This window comes from Tauraco erythrolophus, chromosome 8 (genome assembly GCF_009769465.1).
Source record: "Tauraco erythrolophus isolate bTauEry1 chromosome 8, bTauEry1.pri, whole genome shotgun sequence".
NCBI lineage: Eukaryota > Metazoa > Chordata > Aves > Musophagiformes > Musophagidae > Tauraco > Tauraco erythrolophus.
The window spans coordinates 15,748,323-15,769,570 of NC_141472.1; the positions used below are offsets into that span (position 1 = coordinate 15,748,323).

General features: G+C 38.6%; 1 protein-coding gene across 6 annotated transcripts in view; it reads right to left on the minus strand.

Annotated features, from left to right (window-relative positions):
- PARD3B (par-3 family cell polarity regulator beta) overlaps positions 1-21,248 on the minus strand; it is a 440,643-nt gene that overhangs the window by 131,450 nt on the left and 287,945 nt on the right. For 5 of the 6 annotated variants that reach the window (XM_086615493.1, XM_086615492.1, XM_086615490.1 and 2 more), the window contains 2 exons: positions 10,957-11,163; positions 9,721-9,955 (listed from right to left, as the gene is read on the minus strand). In XM_086615493.1, the coding sequence (XP_086471619.1) occupies positions 9,721-9,955; positions 10,957-11,163 (442 nt within the window). The remainder of the gene's footprint in view (positions 1-9,720; positions 9,956-10,956; positions 11,164-21,248) is intronic. The other variant, XM_086615494.1, reaches the window with a different exon arrangement.

Below are 21,248 nucleotides of genomic sequence, written 5' to 3' on the forward strand. Positions count from 1 at the left end.
CTCTGGTAGGCTTATTAGTCAAGGCTCTGCATAAGATGGGTGATAGGACAAGAGAGCCCGGTGCGCAGATTCGGGTAGCGAGAGGAAGAGAAAGTAACAAGGGCAGAAACAAACAAGTACCTTCAGAGGGTGGAGGCGGTAAGAAGATGGAGTTGACTCCTGTTAACTCCTGAAGTTAACGGCTGAACAAGCAGAAACGCCTGGGTAAGGATCAATCCTGCACCTTTGTGTTCACATCCAAACAGATCCCAAACAAATAGGAGAGGCAGAGGTGAATGGTACGCAGCCAAACGTGGTGCAAAGCAGGAACCCATAAAGAGCTTTTCTTTCTTACTACCAGTGGACAGAGAGAAAGCAGGAGCTGGGGTGGAAGGATATAAAGCCTTACTTCATCACTCATTCAGTCCTGCCAACGTCCATACATACCATGGAAGTTTTATAGCAGAGGCAAATCTCAGAGAAGCTGAAGGGCGATATAAAGTACTTTCTGTCCAGACACTCTGCAACATGTTGCAATACAAAGTGTGCTGCTGAGACAAGCTGGCTGGTCAGGGTTCAGGGCTGCTCAAAGCAACGTCAGGACACTGCTCTGTTAACAAAGACCTAACTGGGAAGGGGGCAAAATTGGTGCTGTGCTGACAGGGGCAGGCGGGAGCAGTCAGGACAATGACCCCGCAACATGATCCACAAGACATAGTCTGGGAGCAACAGGAGTCCAAGCAGACAGGGAAGAAACTTCTTTTGTGTGGTCAGGTCTTCAGTGCGTTGTGTAAGAAGAGAGCAAATTTTAGACATTGCCCCACTGAGTGGGTTTAAGGTTCACTGAAAGATGACATCCCATGTAGGGGCTTTTGTGAAAGGAAGAAGATGCTGCTAGTTTCCATAATGACAGAGTAAGGACATAAAGAGGAACAATTTGCAGAGAAAAAAAATGAGTTTGCCCATGTTAAATTTGAAATGACAAATCAGTTTTTTCTAGCAAGAAGGCAGATAATCAGGGTAAAAGATAAAGGTCAACTACAATTCTGAGGCATTATATTCCAAACTGCATTTCTGAAGGTAAGAATATCTGTAGGTAGGAGCTAGTACAGAGAGGAGGAAATGCCAGCTTGGCACCTCATGCTGTAGCAGTAGCAAGAAGGGGTAAGGGGGAGCAACCCAATATTCCGTCAAACAGTTCTCAGCAACAGTGCAACAGCAGAAGGTTGAGCTTGCAAGCAAACTGGGCTAGGCTTGCTTTGTAATTTTTTTTTTTTTTTTCCAAAGAGAGAACACACCAAAGTAAGCTAAAAATGGATGGGAAGGTAAGCAATAATGAAGCAAGATTACAAAGAGAATGGAGAGATGCTATGTGAAAGTAAGAACTGGGCAACAGGAGACTAACAAATGAGAAAAATTGGAATTACTGGAAAAAATGTAAAAGGAAAGACATTAAGAAGTCCTCAGAGAGAGAAGGAAGAATCCCAGGGCTTAGAGAAAAATTAGTTTGAGAAAAATCACACAAAAGCACTGCTTTTTCATTTTCTTAAAAATAAAACTAGTTGCCTGCTAAACTTTTACAGGAGCAGCCAGACTAGTTTTTAAATGTATTTATTTTTTAACAGATTTATCTGAGCAATGATCGTATGAAGCAGGGGAATAGTGTTATTTTTATCTTTTATAAGCACAGAGGAAAAATCTTTGTATAAGGACAACTGTGGCTCAGAGCACCTAAGTGAGTTAACCAGTGTCACCCAAGAAATCAGTAGCACAGCAGGCACTTGAAACAAAGCCTCTCTCAGACTATTTTCCTACCTCCTAAACCATCTCTCGTCCATTTTCTTTCAAAAATCCTGTGTGGAAAAGAGGGAAGAAAGAGTGGTTCAAAGGGGTCATTTTTTTCTGAAGCTAGCATACTTCATATGCTCTGAAATTGTGACTACCCCAAAAGGACCTTAGTTCCTTTTATATGTCAGCAAAACAAAAGGTCAGCCTATTGAAATATTGGTCAGGTCTGACTTTCTTCTATTAATAACAAGTAGAGACACATTTTTTAAAGTAATAGTTAAATAAATGGCTACATGTCTGCAATCATTTCAACTTGAAATGTCAACTGGATTTGAGATGCCATGTGCATTTAATCAATGACTCTGCATTATAATATAAATATTACTTTGGTTTGACTGCTTTGTCTGGCATAAATCATAATTCAGGGAGATGAGTACATTTCATTTTCTCTACAGATGGCTGTTAATAGCAATACCTATTAAACTGGCACCTGCCAGCACTTTGTAGTTAAGGAATCTGTCAGGAGCCCCCTTCTGTACAATTTCTCTGTTAATTGTTGTCTCTCCCTCTAGCCCCCCCATTTACCAAGTTCATGGTGCAAGAACTACTGAAATAGAAAATCAGAAGAACTGCTGTTTTTTTTTTGTCTCAAGGTAGAACTCATACTCTGCACTACTTTCTGAGAAAAATATGTATTTATTGGTTAAAATGCAGCTCAAGAAGCCTTAATTGAAGTTCTTGTGGGGATGACTTTAAACCTTCAAGGATCTTTGACCGTAATGCATTCGTACTACATACAGAAATATTCAACGTACCATAATTTATATGGAAAATTTGGAATTCAAGTTTTATCCTCAGATAAGAGATGGATTTGAGAGCAAGTAACAGTCGCTTATGGTGAATAAAGGATAAACACACTGCCAGAGTGTTCAGTATTCATCAAGAATACACTTTGCTTTCTAGGTCTTTTTTTGCAGAAGGCACTTCTTGGGAGAGAGGAGAAATGCCCTAAGAAGAAATATGCCACCTCCAGAAAAGACGTGGAGTTTATTTTATTTTGGTAAGTGTGCCATGCACAGAGGTCAACAACGAACAGGCAAGGATACATTCAAGAAGACAAGGCACAGAATATAGTGCACAAAGTTAATCCTTACAGACAAAGCATACTGCCTTTTTTTTTTTTTTTGCTTAGTAATGGCTTGAATAATGATACTTCAACTTGAAATGAACATGCAACTATTTCACAAAAAGCATGCTCCTTGCAAACAGTTTGGAATTTCCAGTCCTTTTAAATAGTCAGAGGGAACTTTCTGCTCTGATCTGTTAAGTAAATATAAATCTTGTTATCCAAGTTCAGTAATGAGAGTGAGGGGTCTATTCTTCTTCACTGCACTTGCATACATCTAACACTAATGAGATTTATGCATGCATATTAAGAGGAGAACAGATGCTTAATTAAACAAATAAGCCTTTAGTAGGCAGTCCACATGATCATTTTTAGTACAAAACCCCCTTATTTTCTCTGTTTTAGTCTGACTATGAATGCAGCCAAGGAGGAATCAATACAGTGGGTGAAAAGAGAAAGTGATACACGTAAATTGAGATGTTTGGGTTTTTTTTTAGTTTAAAATACTTGACAAGCTCGAGATACATTAAATTGATTAAGTATCTCCTCTCCCTCATGCTCTTTAAAGGAAACAGGAGTTTTATTTACTCATTTCCCTATTTGAAAAGTGGGAATTTTGTTAGGCAAAAGGAAATCAAGGCCCTTAAATAACTCATTAACTGATGCTGTCTATCACGTACACAAGCATGATCCATCTCAGATCATTTTGCTATTGAGGACAAAAAATTCTAAAATAACTTTAACCTAATTAAATTAAAATTTAATCTAGTATCCTTTTTTTTTTTTTAAATCTATCCATGTCCATACTGATTTCCAGCATCATATGTACATACACATAAATATATTAAAAAGTTATATACATTGCCTCTCTCCAGCAAATCACATCTTTATTATTTACTCTTTCTTCATTATATTGCTAACTTTTCTTCTACAATGCTCAACTTCTCAGAGCAACACAGAGCAGAAAAAAAAAATCTCTCCATAAGCTATCATAGTGCTATACTTAATGGAAGTCCATATCTGTATATTATGCTATCTACTCTGCAATACCATTACAGGCTCAACAGTGCTGGTTGTAAAAAGTATCATTCTGAGCACAGGCCTATAATAGTAATAATGAAAAAAGGGTCATTTCTGTCTTCCAACTAGGATGAAAAATTAAAAGCACTAAGGCACTTAGCTCAAAAGAGAATTGGCAAATTAAGGGGACAAAAAATAAAATATTCATGGTGCATATTGTGAAACAGAAGGTAAATAATTTAAGATGAACTGTTAGGTGGAAAAGTGCACTCTTTCTGAAGAGGAAAAAGCAAATGTAACTAATACACACATATACATTCCTGCTTCCTGGGCTTGCAGTTACATGTATATATGAACAAATATGCATGTCATGGTTAATGTGCAATATTTGTGAGGGATAGACATTTTCTCACCTATACTAATTCTGAAAATATTTGCTAGTGAACTAGTGAAGTCAAGTTGACAAGAGTTGCCTTATATGAAGAAGGCTGGTTGGTTGTTTTTTTTTTTCCTGAATTCAGCCTAGAAATAAAGACTGAATAAGAGGGTGTTCTCCCACTGCACTTCATTTTCACAAAACTCTTTACTCTGAGTCACCAATTCATACTTGCTCTTAGATTTTTATACTACAAAAAAAAAAATCATGACTTCAGCCTACTTGGTCTGTGCCTGGGGGAGCTACCTATTAAAATGCCATTGGCGTGGCTGCAGTCCATTAGCTAACTTACCTTCATACCCATAAAGCTGAAAAGGCTGCCCAGAATTTTTACAGTCTCTATCTGGAAAAGGTAGAGAGAAAGCCATAGACCAATGTTTATTATATGCCAGGACTGTAACAATTGCTATGAGATTAGGATACTGAGCAGCACCGCACAGCAGAGGTCACATGTCCCTGGTGATTTAAAGGTTCAGTCTTTCAGTAACTCAATTTAGAAACCAACACAAAGGGTACTTTTGTTAGAAAAGTATATTTTGATAGCATTTCAAAGCATGGCAATAAAATAACTATAGATCACAAATTTAAAATGTAGAGTTTATCACCTAGCAAACTGAGGAATATTTTTTTTTTCCTATTAACCTCTTGGTTAGGTCACCTTTGCATTCCCGGGGCTAAGTGATAACGTGTTTTGCATTACAGCTCAGCATCAGAGATTCCTAACATCCTGGACCAAGGGGTTAATTAAACTTTCCAAACAGCCTACGGAGCCACCTCACAAGGCTTTTGACAGCTCTAGATCAATGACATTACACACTACCTTTATGCAAAGGCACAAAAATGCTGTTTCACTATAGGGTTCCTCATGAAAATACAAAACATCTTCAAAAATAAGTACAAGGAAGCTCACTTAAGGTCCAGGAGTTGTCTCAAGACCCACCATGCCCTGAAAGAATCAGTCAGCTCAGTTTTAGAAAAGGGATGAACCAAGAACTGAATCTGGTATTGTGTAATCTTGCTGCTTTTATGTATCTGCGTAGAACTAAGTATGATTTCTGTTCCAAAAGTTTCAGCATAGGTGCTAGACACAGGCTTTTTCCTGAGATTGCAGTATACATTTAGTCACAGCTCCGATAATGAAAGTATTTAATGAATGTAGTTGTTTTCCTGATATACAAGATCAATTTACTTTGCCGTCTGTTGTCTAGCAGTGGGTTGGTGAGCTATGATGGTGCAACATGCCAGAAAACATCTAAAAGTAAAATATAATGCTCGCTTAACCAATGCTACGCACAAACAGTTAGCAGAGTCAACTTCTGTTGTTCTTTGGACAGCACATATGCACATCCAGTACTCAGGCAGGCAATACATGCCTCAGAACCAACCAAACAAGAAAACACAAACACTGTGCAGTCTGCACCACAATAAAACAGTCTTTAGATTCTCGAGACTTAACCAATCAGTAATAACCAGTGTCATCTGCATTTCAAATCGCCAGGGTATTAACCTACTTTTCTCCAAGTGCCATGGCCATTAAAAGCTGCAGCCAAGAGTTCCAGTTAATACTGGGTAAAACAACAGGACTTTCTTAAAAACAGCGATTACAAAAATAAAAGCATGATTTCTTGATGGTCTCCCTGAATCACAGTCACCTAAATAAAGCTTCAATCCAGGAAAAGCTTAGCAGGAAAGCAATCATTCTTTTTTTTTTTTTGTATGTGCAAAAAAAGACCAGGAACTACAAGTAAATAGCAGCTGAGCAACAGATGAGGCACTAAGTGAAATCTGTTAGCAACTGCTAACAGCTTTGCTATTTTCTGTTGTTAAATTAAAAAAAAAAAGAAGTAAAAAACCAATGCAATACCAATTCCAATATGTTCAAAAATCTTAGATGCAAAAGACTAAAGCTCAATGCTTCTTGTACTACACATAAACACTTGGGTTTGGTTTTAATATCTTGAAATGCTTTGTTACTGATTGTAAGGCAGACACAAGACAAATTCATATGGACATAACATCAAGATAAAACTTGTTATAGCTGTGTATGTGACCCAGTAAGTATAGCACAAAACCCCACCGTAGACAAGCGCGATTTCCCCAGCAGCTGCTTTAGCCTCAAATTCTACTTTCCTTTGTCCTTTACATCTGACCCCTAGTTGTTCGCCAGAAAGCGCATGTGTCTTCATTAGCACTGAGCTTTCTGGCAAGATCTCAGAAATATTTCCATTGTCCTTCTGGTCCTGGAGATTTCACCACCACAGATGACCATCTCCTGCTTATCTCAACCCAATCTTGACATGGGTTCAGCAAGTCTGTTTTCCTGTTTGGATGCATCTACACAGAACAGCAGAACTCTACAGGCACAGCTAAAACAGCTCTGAACAAAGTAGGGCACAAATTATGAGCAGTATGAACATATCAGTGTGGGGCTCCAGCTCCCGGTAGGATCAATTAGTTACATGGCTGCAATCACTGGACTAGTTTAAAAAATTCATGGTGTCACCTGCTCTCAGGCAGATATATCCTCTTCCCACTCCTGCCAGTTCCTTTTTTAACTTCTTTTCTCTTGGGTCTTTCCGTCCTGTCAGTCTAGCAGGGGCTCTGTTCCTTGTTCCTTGTTTTGGTGGTCTCCCATGGTACAGCTATCACCATATCTACCAAGGGCACACTACAGATTTCCTTCTCCATCCAGCTTTCCACTCCCTTATGGTGTTTGCTTTTCTCATGCCTCCTATGGCAGGTTCCCTTTCCAATTTAAACTCAGCATGTCAAAAACTGACTACTACTTTCTCTTAAGCTACCAAGAATTAGTAGTCACCTTCCTGCTGCAGAAGATCACAACTTTTTTGTCTTCAGCTTCTCTCTTTCCTTCCACAGATGTTCTACCAGTACAACATGCCAGTTTCATCTCCATAATGTCATAAAAATTCTGGTTGTTTTTTCCCATCCGTGCTGCTAAAATACTTGATCCTTCAAATCTTCTTATTGCAGTCTCCTCCTCCCTCACCCTCCTGACACTTACTCCTCACTCTTCATATCAGTGGAAAACTCCAGTTTGAAAAATACCTCTTGAATCTAGTATTTAGTCAGTATTTGTCCCCTTCTAAGTTCCCCCTTTAGTTTCCCATTTCTTTTAAAAACATTTGGATTAATTGTTTCTGTTTTTCATATCATCTACAGCAGTTTCTCTCTGAAAAAATACCAGCCTGGTTTCACTCATCTTGAGCAGGACATATGGTCCCGAGTTCTTTCGTATACTCACACTGTTTGCTCTTGTTTAATACTTCACAGGTCATCACCCTTTCATTTTTATTGTGGCGGGGATTCCCTAGGACTCTCACCTTCTCAGGAAGGGATTTCTTTTCAAGAACAATTTTATAAATTCTAGGAAGAAACACTGACGAGAACATAGAACCTCTAAAAACCTCACAACTGAACTGTAAGCTCTTACAAACAACTCCTCTGTTCATTATAACCTGTTGCTTCCATCTTTGTGGCTTTGTAGAGATTTTCAATGGTATGGGATAGAAATACCTATTCTGTGCTGCTATACAGATAAATAAATCTTATTACCAATTACTATCTGCTGAGAAGGCTATCAACCTAAACAAAAAGCAAGCTTATGAAAAGAACAGATCTTGTGTACAACCAAAATGTGAAATACATTCTGAAAAAGGGAATCAGTAAGAACGGTAACCTATTGTTCCTAGCTTTGCATATTGATCATTATCACATTTTTTTGTCAACCACAAAAGCTTGTTTTGGATTCTGATGTCATCCCATGTTCTTTCTGGCTCAGGAATCACACCCCCATAAGTAAGACTTTGCACTTCAAGCTTTGAATCTGCCAGTGATACATGAAACAGAATTACTTATGCTTTTGTCAGACCTCTGTGTCATTCCCTTCCTCTTCCAACAGTCCTATTCACGCCAAAGAGTTAAAAGGCAGAAGGAAAATAGACATAAGGCTTAAGATACACAAAAGAGTTGTTGAAGTCACCCTCCTAATTATTCAGTGTTTTGACTACTGTTCCATGTTAAGCCCTATTTCTTTAAACAGTATGAACACAAACACACGTGCAATGCACAGGTGTGAGTATGTGCCTCCTCTGCATTCCTGAAGAGCCCCATTTGAATGCAGACTGGTGTACCCACACACCTTCATCTTACCAACACTAACGACTGCTGAAATCATGCAAATTTGGCACATAAGCATGCCTGTATCTTTTTGACAATACCCCTACAGCATTTGAAAATTAATAGGATAATTTTGAGGATTGACGATACATGGAAGAAAGTCACCTAAAACCTTCCACGTCAATGTAACACAAGCCATTTGGCTCCAGAGGACCTATCAACAGAAAGCTGCAACGTGAGTTCAAGTATCACGGTGCTAACGAGTATCATTATAAGTGAATGATCTTGTTGCTGAATTTCTTAGATTACCAGTTAAATGTACCTTTGCCTAAGCAATGATTGTGGCTTTTATATGTATCTGGCTTGTCTGCAACACAGCATGCTAAGAGACACCAATAGTCTCCTAAAGTCAACATTGAGTGTTCAGTGCCACAAGTAACGACATGGTCATACAGACTAATCTCTTCCAGGTGACCATTAAATTGCATTCACAGACCTTACATTAATTGCAAAGATCCACTGAAATGGTGACACTTTAATCCTCAATAGCCTCAAAACAGGTACCAGCGGCAGCAGTGATAGCAACCACTGCCTACAGCACCAAAGGTGTCAGCAATAGCAAGGAAATGGCCTCAAGAACTTTGTCTAATCTCTGATGATCCCAAAGATGCAAAACCAACCAATAGCCACCGAAGAAACCCAAACACTTGCATGATGGGCAGGGAGGATGGTGAGCTTTTGACCACTCCAGGCAATGGCTGAAGCAATGAAGCAAAGATTTTATCATAGCTAGCGTTTTCCAGCAACTGCAAATGTTACTGGACTATTCACCGTAAGACACGCAATCCTGCTCTCTCCAAGGCTTGTGAAGGAAGCAGATAAGCACGGGAAGAGAAGGGGAAGGTCTGAGCGTGGGAGTGGGTCATGTACTACTCAGAAATATTCCCCACAAAGCCTCCCCTACCGACACACGCTTGTTTTAAGCCTGAAACCTTGAATCTTTTCTGACATATGGGAATGAATTTCAAAGGCACAAAAAGACATTTTGTCTGCCAAATGTCTTCTGCCTCAGCTACAAGTTTGGTGTAAAAGTATAAACTGCTTTCTTTTTAAATAACATAAACATTAGTTTGAGTCCAAGTAAAATAATTTTTCTACTACTTTATAAGAGTATCAGTTGTTTCCTACGTTATAATGAGAATGGCTGGCTGTTTTGCTTTTTAAAATGCTGTACCTCAACATGACACCAAAACCCTTCTTCTTTTTCTTTTCTGGATCTTCATTTTCTTCCTTCCTTTTCTTCTCTTTGATTTTAGATTTGCCCTTTTCCTTTTTCTTCTCTTTCTCTCTATTTTTTTTGTCTTTTTTTGCTTTAGTTTCTGCATCTTCTATTTCAAGGTTCCCTGGAGGGGCTGATTCCATGTTCTGAGCTTCTTGACCAGAATGAGAGCTCTTATCAGAGAAACCATCTGCACAAAATGAAACAGTGAAACATAAGCAGTGAGGATGACCAGGGGCCACCAAAATGCAAACACATCAAATATAGCATGAGTGTCTACAAAGTGTTCAAATGACTCACAACACTTACTCATTTAATTGAATAATTTAAAAAGCAGGCTATACATTATCTAGTGAATTCAAGCAGATTTCTATTGTAAATTAAATATAGAGTTATTTTAGTGACTTGTTTTCCAGTTATTACTCCTGATACAAAAAACCTGACAGGGTAAAACACTGTTCTGTTCGAAATCTAGCTTGTTAACCTCCATCAGCTCGAGAAAATTGACATGCTGGGATGCAAACATTGAGAGCTTACTTCAAGAAGAGATTCTGGCGACTGATATAACCAACTTGCATAACAAAATGATTTCATTCACTCCCTGGAATCTTTCTATTTTAATGGCTGAACAAGAAATAGATAAACTGTTCTGCCTGGTTGGAGAAGAGCTGTGTTGTTTCTATTTGGTGGAGCTCAGGATCTAAGCAAAGTTTTATGCTTCATGCTAAAGAAGACATATTTCCAGACTGGGGTCTATAAGCCCATGGTGACAGAACGAGCAGCAGAGTGCTATCAATACACTCTGCCTTGTCTATAACAGGAAACAAATTTCCTGGTTGGAGAAGGGGGAATTGTAGGCTGCTCTGTAAAACAAGCAAGATAATTTTTAATGTAATCTGAAGACGACAGCTGCTTCTTGAAGTTGAAAAATATAATTATTTAAGGATTGACTTCTAAATCCTCCAACATCCCTGCCCCGAAGGAGATCAGCAAAAAACTTTACACTAAACCCAGTCAAGGTTGGATGGGGTACTGCAAAGGCAGCTCTATTCAGTGGAAGACATAAGCAGCTTTTAAAATGTCATCAACTTCAATTGCACTAAATCACTTGCTTATGTGCTTAACATTGAGTTGGCCCTCAGCAGTGCTAAGTGAAGGTGGCTCCCTCAGTAAGTGCCATTAGCAACATACCCTCTTCTCCATCTTCAGGTCCATCATAAGACTTGTCAATGGCAGCTCGGAAACTCTCATTACATCCCCGACCACGGACCACATGAGGCCTGGGTCTATGAAAAGGGAGTTCGTTCTTCCTCACTTCAGCCACAGCAGTTTGAAGACTCTCAAGAGAACTGGACTTCTTCAATCCCAGGGTAGGACCGAAATCTTTGCCAGAAGAGTCTGGAAAACAAATAGTTATGTTTTTATACCTAAAACCACACAGAGAAATGAAACTAGTCAGACAGTTACATTTAATTGTGTAGTTTATTACTTGTGGCTTTTAAAATAGTATGCAATCAATGTCATTTGTTCTAAAAATAACATTGAGTCAAACCTAGTTCAGTAGGTATCCCTGTTCAGACTTGGAGGGAATGGCACACAATTTTCAACCTGACAACAGTGACGGGCAATAGCGGGCTTGCTCTGTGTCACTTTAAAGCCTGTACCAGTGATAAAGACGGGGTTGCTTCTTCCCCCTTGAATACTGCTAATAATCTCAAAGAGAATTATCCTTAGTCTCACAAAACTGAACACTGCTACACAAAGAGAGTTTTGGTTTTTAGAATGAGTCAGGTTGTATGAATGGTTGATATTTTCAAATACATTTCTCCTGTAAGAAGATATTATTAGTTCTCTCACAGTCTTATCCAACCTTTTTCTTTGAACTGAAACTGGTGCTATGATATCAACATACACAGCAGGTTTTTCAAGAAACAAGTATTTCCAGAAAAGTACAGCTTAACATAAATGATGTTGCTGCCTCTTTCCTTGTTTATAGGCATATGAAAGTACTTCAATCAAAGAAGAGCAAATACCTTCCCAAGTCTCCAAAATCTTTCTTCTCTTTGAATGCTTGACTATCTGACCTTAGAAAGGGTTTATTTGGTGGCAGTATTAGTGTTAATTAGTATTACTATAATACAGTAGAATAGGCAAAGAAAAACGTTAAATGAATACATGCATATCAAACAATGATGAAATTTACAGCTTAAATTTAAAAGCCTTTGTAGCATCTACTTCGTTTTTATATGACAGAACAGTAAATGTGACATAGCATCACTGAGGAAGAGACTGCCTTGCAACATGCCTTCTGTCTTTGAGCACACAAATGCTTTTGCTTTCAACTTTTAAGTGATAAAAAAGCAAGCAACAGGAGAATATAAGAACAGAAGACCTTTATATGCATGTCCGTTTACTGTCATGCCTGAAGAGATTCAAGGATCATAGAAAAGACAAGTATGCTAGTGCTATATGCTGTGATTTTAGCAATCCTAGAGCGCAGGCATTTCTAAACTAAAACAATGTGATCAGTGAATTCTTAAAAGGAAAAAAGCAAAGAATGAGCACCAAACAGAGACTCATCAGTAGTGTCTACGTAAAGCAATTTACACTTCTATTACCTGCAGACTGATAGTAGCTGAAAATAAGGAGGGGGGTTGTGGGGGGGCTCTCAGAGACAAACAAGCTCCAGGGAAGGCTGGTGGCTCAGTCACACAGTACAGCCTTCCTACCATTATTGCCAAATTAGCGAGCGCTAAAACGGAGTTAGAGTAATGACTTGCATAGGTGCTTAAAATCACTAAAAACTTGGCATTAGTCAGAGGCACTGCGGTGCCTATCTCAGGCTGAGGAGCAAAACCAAGGGAAACATAATCACTGTAAAAGGCGGCAAAGTGAAAGCTACTCTGATGAGCAGAGAAAAAGCTTTTTTTGTTTTTCAGTCCGAAAACAGCTTTGACGGGCTGCTTTCGCAGAAACCATGGCAGAGCAGTACGGGCGGCAGAGCGCAGCCCGGGCAGAGGTGGGTGAACGCGCGCCAAGGGCTTCGGCTCCCCGCCGTGCGGGCAGCAGGCAGCCACGCAGCGCCTGCAGAGCCTCCGGGATGCCGCATCCACTGGGGAACGGTTTCACGGCGACTACAGCATCTGCGGGGAAGCAATGGCCACGGCCCTGCGTCCAGAGAAGCCACTGCGAGGGGCCACCGCTTGGCACGACCGTGGACGGCAGTGCCTGGCTGCTGGGGAGCTGCTGCGGACAGTGCTGGTTTCCAGGCTCCTGCGGCTCCCAGTTGCCTGACACAGCGGTGTCAAAAATCTGCACAAGGGTGTTTGTAGACACATCCCAGTACAAGCTGTACTACATTACACCAGTGCCCTAAGCTGCGTTACCTGAAAAAAACCAAAAGTCTCAGGTTAAATGCCAGTTAGAGCCTGTCTTATATAAAAGCTAAGCCAATTACTCAGATCGGAAGACTACTCTCAACACGAGGGCCGTTCCTAAGAAAACCCAAGCCAACCCCTAAGGTTTGGCGCGACACACAAGATCCCACGAAGCAGAAGGCGAGCTGCCCGCGCAGCCTGGCTGCAGCCCGCCCTGCACGCACCGCCCGCCGTTCTCAGGGCACCGCTCACACACAGGCTGGCTCCGTCAGGCTCACCCGGAGAAGGTTCTTTGTACAATACTTGCCTTGAACAATTGCAAGGGAAACTCAGAGTTATTGGCAAAGTATGTTGCACTCTGTATAAATAGTCCTTACTTTGCTATTTTGTCCTAACGTCAGAGTCACCCCGAGGAATTAATTTTAATAATAACTAGTGATAACTTCCTGGTTTTTGAGATTTAAAAGAAACGAAATGGAGCACTCTTTAGCTACCAAGTAAATTCAGAACACCACTACCTTGGAAAACTGAATTTTTTTTCTCATGTCCCCAAAAGACATAGAATTGGTCACTTTATTGCCTAACATCATCGAATAACGTGTTACCTTAAAGGACAGTATAAAATGACAAAGACTAGCTGCATTTCTCCCTTACTGGCAAAGAAAGTTAAATTCCACCTGTGATCATCTTCTGTTCTACTTTTTAAAACGTGTCCTCATTGATTCGAAAGCTTACTGAGAGCCTTTAGTCACAGGTTAGTCTTAGGCATTTAGTTGCCCCTTTCTAAGACTGTAATAATTTAGTCTGAAGTTTCACAGGCAACATTGGAAGTTTCTCAATATTACCATGAAAATCCACCCACGAAGAAGCATCTGAACTAAGGCGAAAAAGAACTGAATTTTTTCTTATCGATGACAGTAGTAGCAACGCAACCTCATTAAGAAGAGGAACATTCAGCCAAGGAGTTTACAGCCTTGGACATTCTCACTACCGTTTCAAGTGGGAACTTAATATTTTTGCAATTCAGCTTTTATTCCTTTTTTCTTTCATTGTAAAGGCTACAGTAATCACTTATTAGCACACAACTAAAAATACAGGAGATGAGGAGCTTCCTCAAGCAGGGAGACCAGTCCCCTTAGCTTTCACAGCCAGCATCTATTACTGATGCTTTACAGAGAAATGCACAAGACTTCGTAATGCACAAATACCAGATCCCAACTAGGGAAATTTCCCTGTCACCCCTCTGATACCTTCTCCATTTCTGCAGACCTTTAGGACTACTGTAAGCCTCAAAACATGAATTTTTACTCATGGGTAAAAAAACCCAAAACAAACCAACAAATAAGCAACAAAAACAAACAAAAAACCTCTCTCATCTTTTACAAGTTATTAACAGGCATTTCTGTGGTGCATGGTGTGTGTACATATAAGTACACATATAAGCCTTACTCAGAGTTTGAACATAAAACTATAGTTTGGCAATGAGAAATTTAATTGTTTGCTGTGCAAAAATGTTTCTTTTTATGGATTTTAAATTCTTGAGCCCTCATTTTACTGCTTCTTGCAGTACAACGATAAAAATTCAACTGAAGCATCCACTTTGTTTATAAATGGTGAATTACTTTATGCGTCTACTGAATTTGAGAGAAAACAACTGACATCAGTACCTGACTATGACTGGCTGAAACCAGGTTGCTGGTTCATAGATGATATCTGTAACTGATCATCCTTTAGCTCAAAGATGGTACTACACATACCATAATTTTCTGCTCAACACCAACATGGCTACCACAGACATTTTTTTCTTAATGTACTAGTAGAAGTAAACCTGCTTTCCATTCTTTTACTACTATTATTATTAGTTTCAGGTATTTCCAGACTTCTCTTTTTCCCACATCTGCATATTCCTTTCTTTTTTTTCATAGCCCAGCAGAAGGAAATATGCCAAAAGCAAGATGTCAGTCATGAAAATCAAAGGGAAACAAATGATACAGTTATGGGCAATGCTTGTCACCTCAAAGGCACACATAGAAAGAGTGGAATTGAAGAGAAGCCATGAGTCACTACCACTCTAAATGAAATACAACTCCTAAGACACTCTAAACAGTAAACATTTTATATATTTATCATTAATTTTACTTTTTAGATACTGATTTTTCTTGAAAACCAAAACTATATGAATGTGCCTAAAGGATAATATTTAGGGGAACATATTTGTGTGAGCTAGACTAATTTTCTATTTACATTTTGAAAGACATAGTGAAGTAAAAAACAGTTATGAGGGAAAAAAAGGGAAAGTGTCACCGAGACTGAGAAATTAAAATAAACACGAAGTTGATACAGATTATAAATAGTCTGGCTCTGTATTTACCAGAGCCCTGAACACCCATATTCCTGGTGTGATGCTTCCAATATATTTTGATACATATACGTTCCCATGATTTTCAAAACACAATCAACTCACAGATCACATGTATGTTTGGCTTTGGTGGTTTTTTTTTGTTTTGTTTGTTTTTTCTTTACACGAATTAATGTATTGCTAACCTTATGTTGCCCCTGCAGAGGTGAGGACAACAAGCTTTGCTCCAGAAACTCCTCAACTGTTTTTCAGGAAGGAAAAAGCAGGATTTCTGTTGTACAGGATCAAATTATATAGGTATTGGGCTGATAAACTAGGCCCTTCAGCAAAATTTAGTCAAAATATATCCCTGCTGTAGGGAAACCTTCTGAATGAGAATGAACCAAATCAGTTACCCAAGTGAAAGGTGTCCAAAGATACAAAAGGCAAGAGATAGTCAGTAAGACTTGACTGCTTTACTCTCCCATTAGCTCCTTTTATTAATACAGCTCTAAATAAATGGGTGTATGACGTGAAAACTGAGAGTGTCTCTTTTAATAATTTCTATAGTCAAAAGATAAAACATTTGGCATTATTACCAATCTCCATGTGCCACAAACATCAAAGAATAGGTAGACAGACATGCTTCTTAACCACAGTGGTACAACATCATATGGCAACTTTAATTAATTCATGTTCAATTCTTTATGAATTCTTTCGTTTATTTCTGGTAGGATTCACAGTATGCACAACTGCAAAGGAATTTTTTCCCCTCGCTTATATTTTTATATTCAAATACTTCCCTCAATCATCAATGGATTCAATGCAGAGAATGATTAAGGAAGAAGGAATTTGGAAGTCATTACATCACTTAGCTTGTGATTTTTCCAATGAAGAGCTTTAATATGACATTTTGTAGAATAACCTTAGATCATACTGTAGCCTTTTCTTCAACACTAGTTTATAGGGGTAGCATAGAAAAGATTATGAAGAGCTTGATAAAAAGCAAGAGACAAATCACTCTCTTGCACTCACATATTAAAGACAACATGTATCGTTTTGCTCATTTTATGGCTCACACCAAGCATTCCAAATTAGAAGCAAGAATACTGAACACAGAACAACCCCAGACCTGACAGAAAAAAAATAATAAAAAAATATAAGAAAGAGAAATCAAAGCATGGGAGAATTTAACAAGTTCTCTGATTAAAAGAGTCAGCTACAGTCTTCAGAGTTACAATCTATTTTACTACATATAATGATTGCAATTTAGCCCATATTTGCACAAACTGCAATTTCAACTATGAATAATGGCAGTTCACAATTTGTAGCCCAGAAGGTACAATGAGCTTTAGCCAGCTAAGAGGAAAGGCCTGGAACAAGGCAGCCATTAGGCAAGAAGCGAAAACGTGCTACTGTCATCTTAGAAAAGTAGGCTGGTGTCGCTGTTTGCTATGGTCTTATCACTAACAAACAACACTGCAAAAGAACGTGCTATTATGTCAAAAAGAGTAATATGCGCAGCATTAAATGTCTCAAAAAGGCTCGTAAGTTTCACAGTGCCACAACATTAAAGCTAAGAGGGGCAAAAGGAGAAAGAGGTGCAAGCAAAAGCACTCAGAGAATGGCACATGTATGTCAGGTTAGTGCTGAACCTTGGACAAAAAGCAGTCAAGCCTCTCTTTGCACAAGAGAACGTCTGATGTTATCTGCTCAGATAATTAGTTTTCTTCATCTGGTTACACAAGTTTAACCTCTCGCATAACCTTTCACTTCACAGTGTAGCTCTGCATCCAGTGAAAAGTTTTCCTAGGCATCTGAATCCCTCCTCCCGAAGCGAGCTGGTGGTCTCTCTCTAGTTGGTGCAAACTGAAGCACTTGCCCTTCGAACAAGTCCCAGTATAAATTAAGCTACCTGACCTTCCACAAAGCAGGAGCTTTCTCCTCGAGGATATTTATGCACAGCAAATTGATTTTAGATATAGCTGTTACAACCTGCTAGAGGAAAACAGCTATAGGAAAAGCAATGCAGACAGGAAGTAGTCCACTTTTTAGAAAAGATGATTCTCCAGCGATTTCAGGCACCTTGTAAACTGATCAGTCTGGAATTGAGGAGTAGTAAAAAAATTCCAGTGCCCTGCGATGGCTTTACTGCTACTTTCACACCCAGCCTCTGATAAGGTCAAACATTTCAATCCCACTTGAAAAGACAGTGAAATGTGACACGTTCTGAGATTAATTGATATAAATTACACTTCTCAAACTAAACCAACATTTTTGTTCTCACGCCAAAGTTTAACATGAAGTGAGAGTCTCTGCACTAATATTTAAATAAAGTCACTTTTAATGGTATGAGGCTAACATCTAGAGTGTTACCTTTGACTTGTGGAAAAGGGGAAGAAACTTCTTCAGTAGCAGAACAGAAGAAAGCAAGCCAATACATACGTTAAATTCATGGTTATGATCTAACCATTTTGTTAAGCCTTAAGGCTGTTTTGAAATAAGCTGCTGAATCATTACTCAATCTTAGTCATCAAGCCTGAAATTATATTTTTAAAAATAGCTAATTTAAACCAGAAGTAACAAATCAAAAAGATGCAAAATGTTCGTATTAAGCTTTGTTTTCTTTGCTAATTCAAAGCTTTTTTTTTTTGAGTTCTTTACACGTGAATGCAGAAAGAAATTCTCTCATATCAATAATTTTATTTACAATTATCTTCTTTTTAAAAAAGTAGTATGTCATTTTTATGCATCAAGTGTTGGCCTGGACACATTTTTACAAACACTCATATAAGCTGCATGTTAAAAATTGTTTTAAGCATCATTCAAGGATTAATTTAGGCTATTGTAACAACAAGGAAGATGATTACTGTAAAAGAAAAGCCAATGCAACAAAGAAAAATACATTTCAATTTCACTAATTTAACTTTCAATTAAAAAATAAATTATATAAAACACTTCCTTTGTGTGTGCTTTTCGTTATCTGTGAGCATTAAGACTATGGGAAAAAAGCTAGATACTAAACAAAATAACCTGGAAAAAGGATACCTTTTGCTAATAACAGCATTGCTTTTGTACACCTGCCTATGCTTTGATCAGTGAATCCTACATGCTTGAGATATTTATGAGCTCTCTTTATTGCTAACCCCACCACCACCAAACTGCCCAACAGACGCTCTAATTTAAGATGCTCTAAATATTGTTGCCATGGGTGACACATGAACATGGAGTAAGGCAAAGCTCTGCTAATAAAAAGGCTTTCACAGCATTTCAGTCCTTGCTCATAAGTAAAGTTAAAATTTATGGCTTTTAAAATACTAGATCTGAGAGAGGTCAGGTTAAATGGTTGCTAGTAATAAAAGGAATCAATATGCCACAGCATCTGAAGCAGCCAGCACACTAAATAAACACTTCATCCAAATCCACTTGGCCCTGAATTAAAAGAACATAAAATACTGTATTTATTTTGTTTGCCCTCCACCAGTCTGTGGTTTACATCACTACATCCGCTAAAATTCTACACAGAGTAAGCAAAAAAATGTATGTTGGCCCAGTAGCAATTAAACTGTATGTCAAGGCTAGGAGCAATTAACTGGGCATTAACCTTATCAGGGAACCACTTCTGAATTAGCCAACTACAAACAGGCAAACATCTCAGTCTGGGAAGATTCTGCAACGTGTATTTACAAAAGCTTCAGAGGACTCAGACTTTCTGTCTCAGGCACATACAGAGCAAATGAGCCATTTCCAATACCAACCCGTTATTCACAAACCCTGAACAAAACCAGAATCACCTTTTCCAGTGATTAGCATCTCCTAGTAGCATATGTTTGTTCTTAGACAGTTTGTTCCTTACAGAACTTCAAAATAAAGCAGGCTGAAAGAATTAGTGAACTCACATCTTTTGCTCCTAGTCTACATTTGGTTCAGTTTCTAGATTCATTTCCAGAAGTTACAAAAACCTATTTTCTTCTGTTTATTTGTACATGTTTAAATAAAAAGTGCATAGGTTAATTTTCAGTTTAAGAAACTAACGCACATTTTGCTTGAAGTTGCTGGCAGATAACCTGGAAAAAAGGTACATATACACCTATAATCAATCTATCTGTATATACACACAGAGGCCATTCACAAAGGCATGCATATTTTGGAATTTGCTTCATTCGTGAATTTAATATTTGTCTTGAAACAGTTTTAAAATGTTGATGTCAAAATCCAACTCTTGAATTAATTTTGTCAAACCTACTATTAACGAAGAGAAACAGTTATCTGGCACAGCTTTGACTCAAAATTCCCACAGAATTTGAAAGGATTACGTAGGTTTTCAGCAAAAGTCCTCAGCAAAGGTTCCTTTTTATATCCTAGTGAGGCTTTTAAGATCATCTGAATGCTTAAAAATTTGATAACAGTATTTTATTCTAGATTCCTCACAGCTGAATCCAGGATTGTAATAGGTCTTTAACCTAGCTTTATTTTACATGCTTCGACTTCCCCCCCCCCCCCCCCCCCCCCCCGTAATCCTCTGTACTGAAACTGCTTTGCTTGGTCTCATTCCAGAGATGAGGCTTGTTTATAGAAAAACAAAAAACCCCAAAGAATACACCTCCCTCTTGCCATATCTGAATAACTGAGTGAGAAAAGTACATTATTCCAGCCAGGCAATACCTTTTTTTCCCCCGCTATTTACCAGTAACTTAAAAAGGACTGAAAGGGAGCCTTTTAAGATTTGCATGCAAGTAGGCTGTGAACTAGGTCCTTTGCTACAGCTTTTAGGGAAGGAAAGTTTAATTTCCATGTCTCGGTTATTTCCTCTAACATTAGTTGGATCTGGGTAAACCTGGCCATACACTAGCGCCTCAAGTACAGGAACAGAAATACATATGCACTCCTGTAGGTACGTGAGCATACAATGATATTCCACATGCACATTTTCAGCAACTACAATGATTCCATCTACTGACACACCAGAAACTCGAAAGGAATATTCATTCACACATGCTCCTCAACCTACGTGTTTAAATAAGTTGCAAAGTTTAAGAAGAGACTCAAGAAGGCAGAGGGTCATGTGAGCAGAGAACATAAGTAAAAGAAAGACTTATATTGAGAACAATTACTCTGTCGGTCTTAAAACTTGAAAAGTATTTTCAGGGCTTTCTTCCACAAAACTGAATCCTTAGAAAAATCACGTCCAATTCCTGGAAAAAATGGCAAGGAATTTTCCTTCTAAACAGCTGCGGCCAAGGATTTTGCTAAACTGTTCTGTAGTGTGCAAAGACACAGACTCACACCCAACGACATCTGGCTGTCTTCTGGGGTTTTGACAGCCACGATTCGTAACCGGACTATGATTCCAGCCTTGCTTAAAAATAAAGTCAAAATACTGCTTTAGTTACAGTGGTGAACTCTGAGACCTAGCCTATACAATTTACTGCTTTACACTTCACATTTGTTTGAGCATGTATAGTACAACCCTTCCTTAAGAGGGTTGCAGCTCCCTTGCTAGATATGCCATAATGTGTCATTTTAATGAAAAGGTTATTTTTAAAAAGAAACTAGCAAGGATGTGAATGAGAGATCAAATAAAGCTGGTTTCACAAATCTGTATTTTTTGAAAACTCATTACATTCTTACATGTTTAGCAAGTGTGCACCTAGTCTTTAATGTCCCTCATGGAAAAGGGAACTTCCCCAGATCTCTAAGTTTTGTTTCCCCTGCAGCAATTTCTAGTACCCTACAGATGTTACTCTATTCATCACCAAGTTATGTGT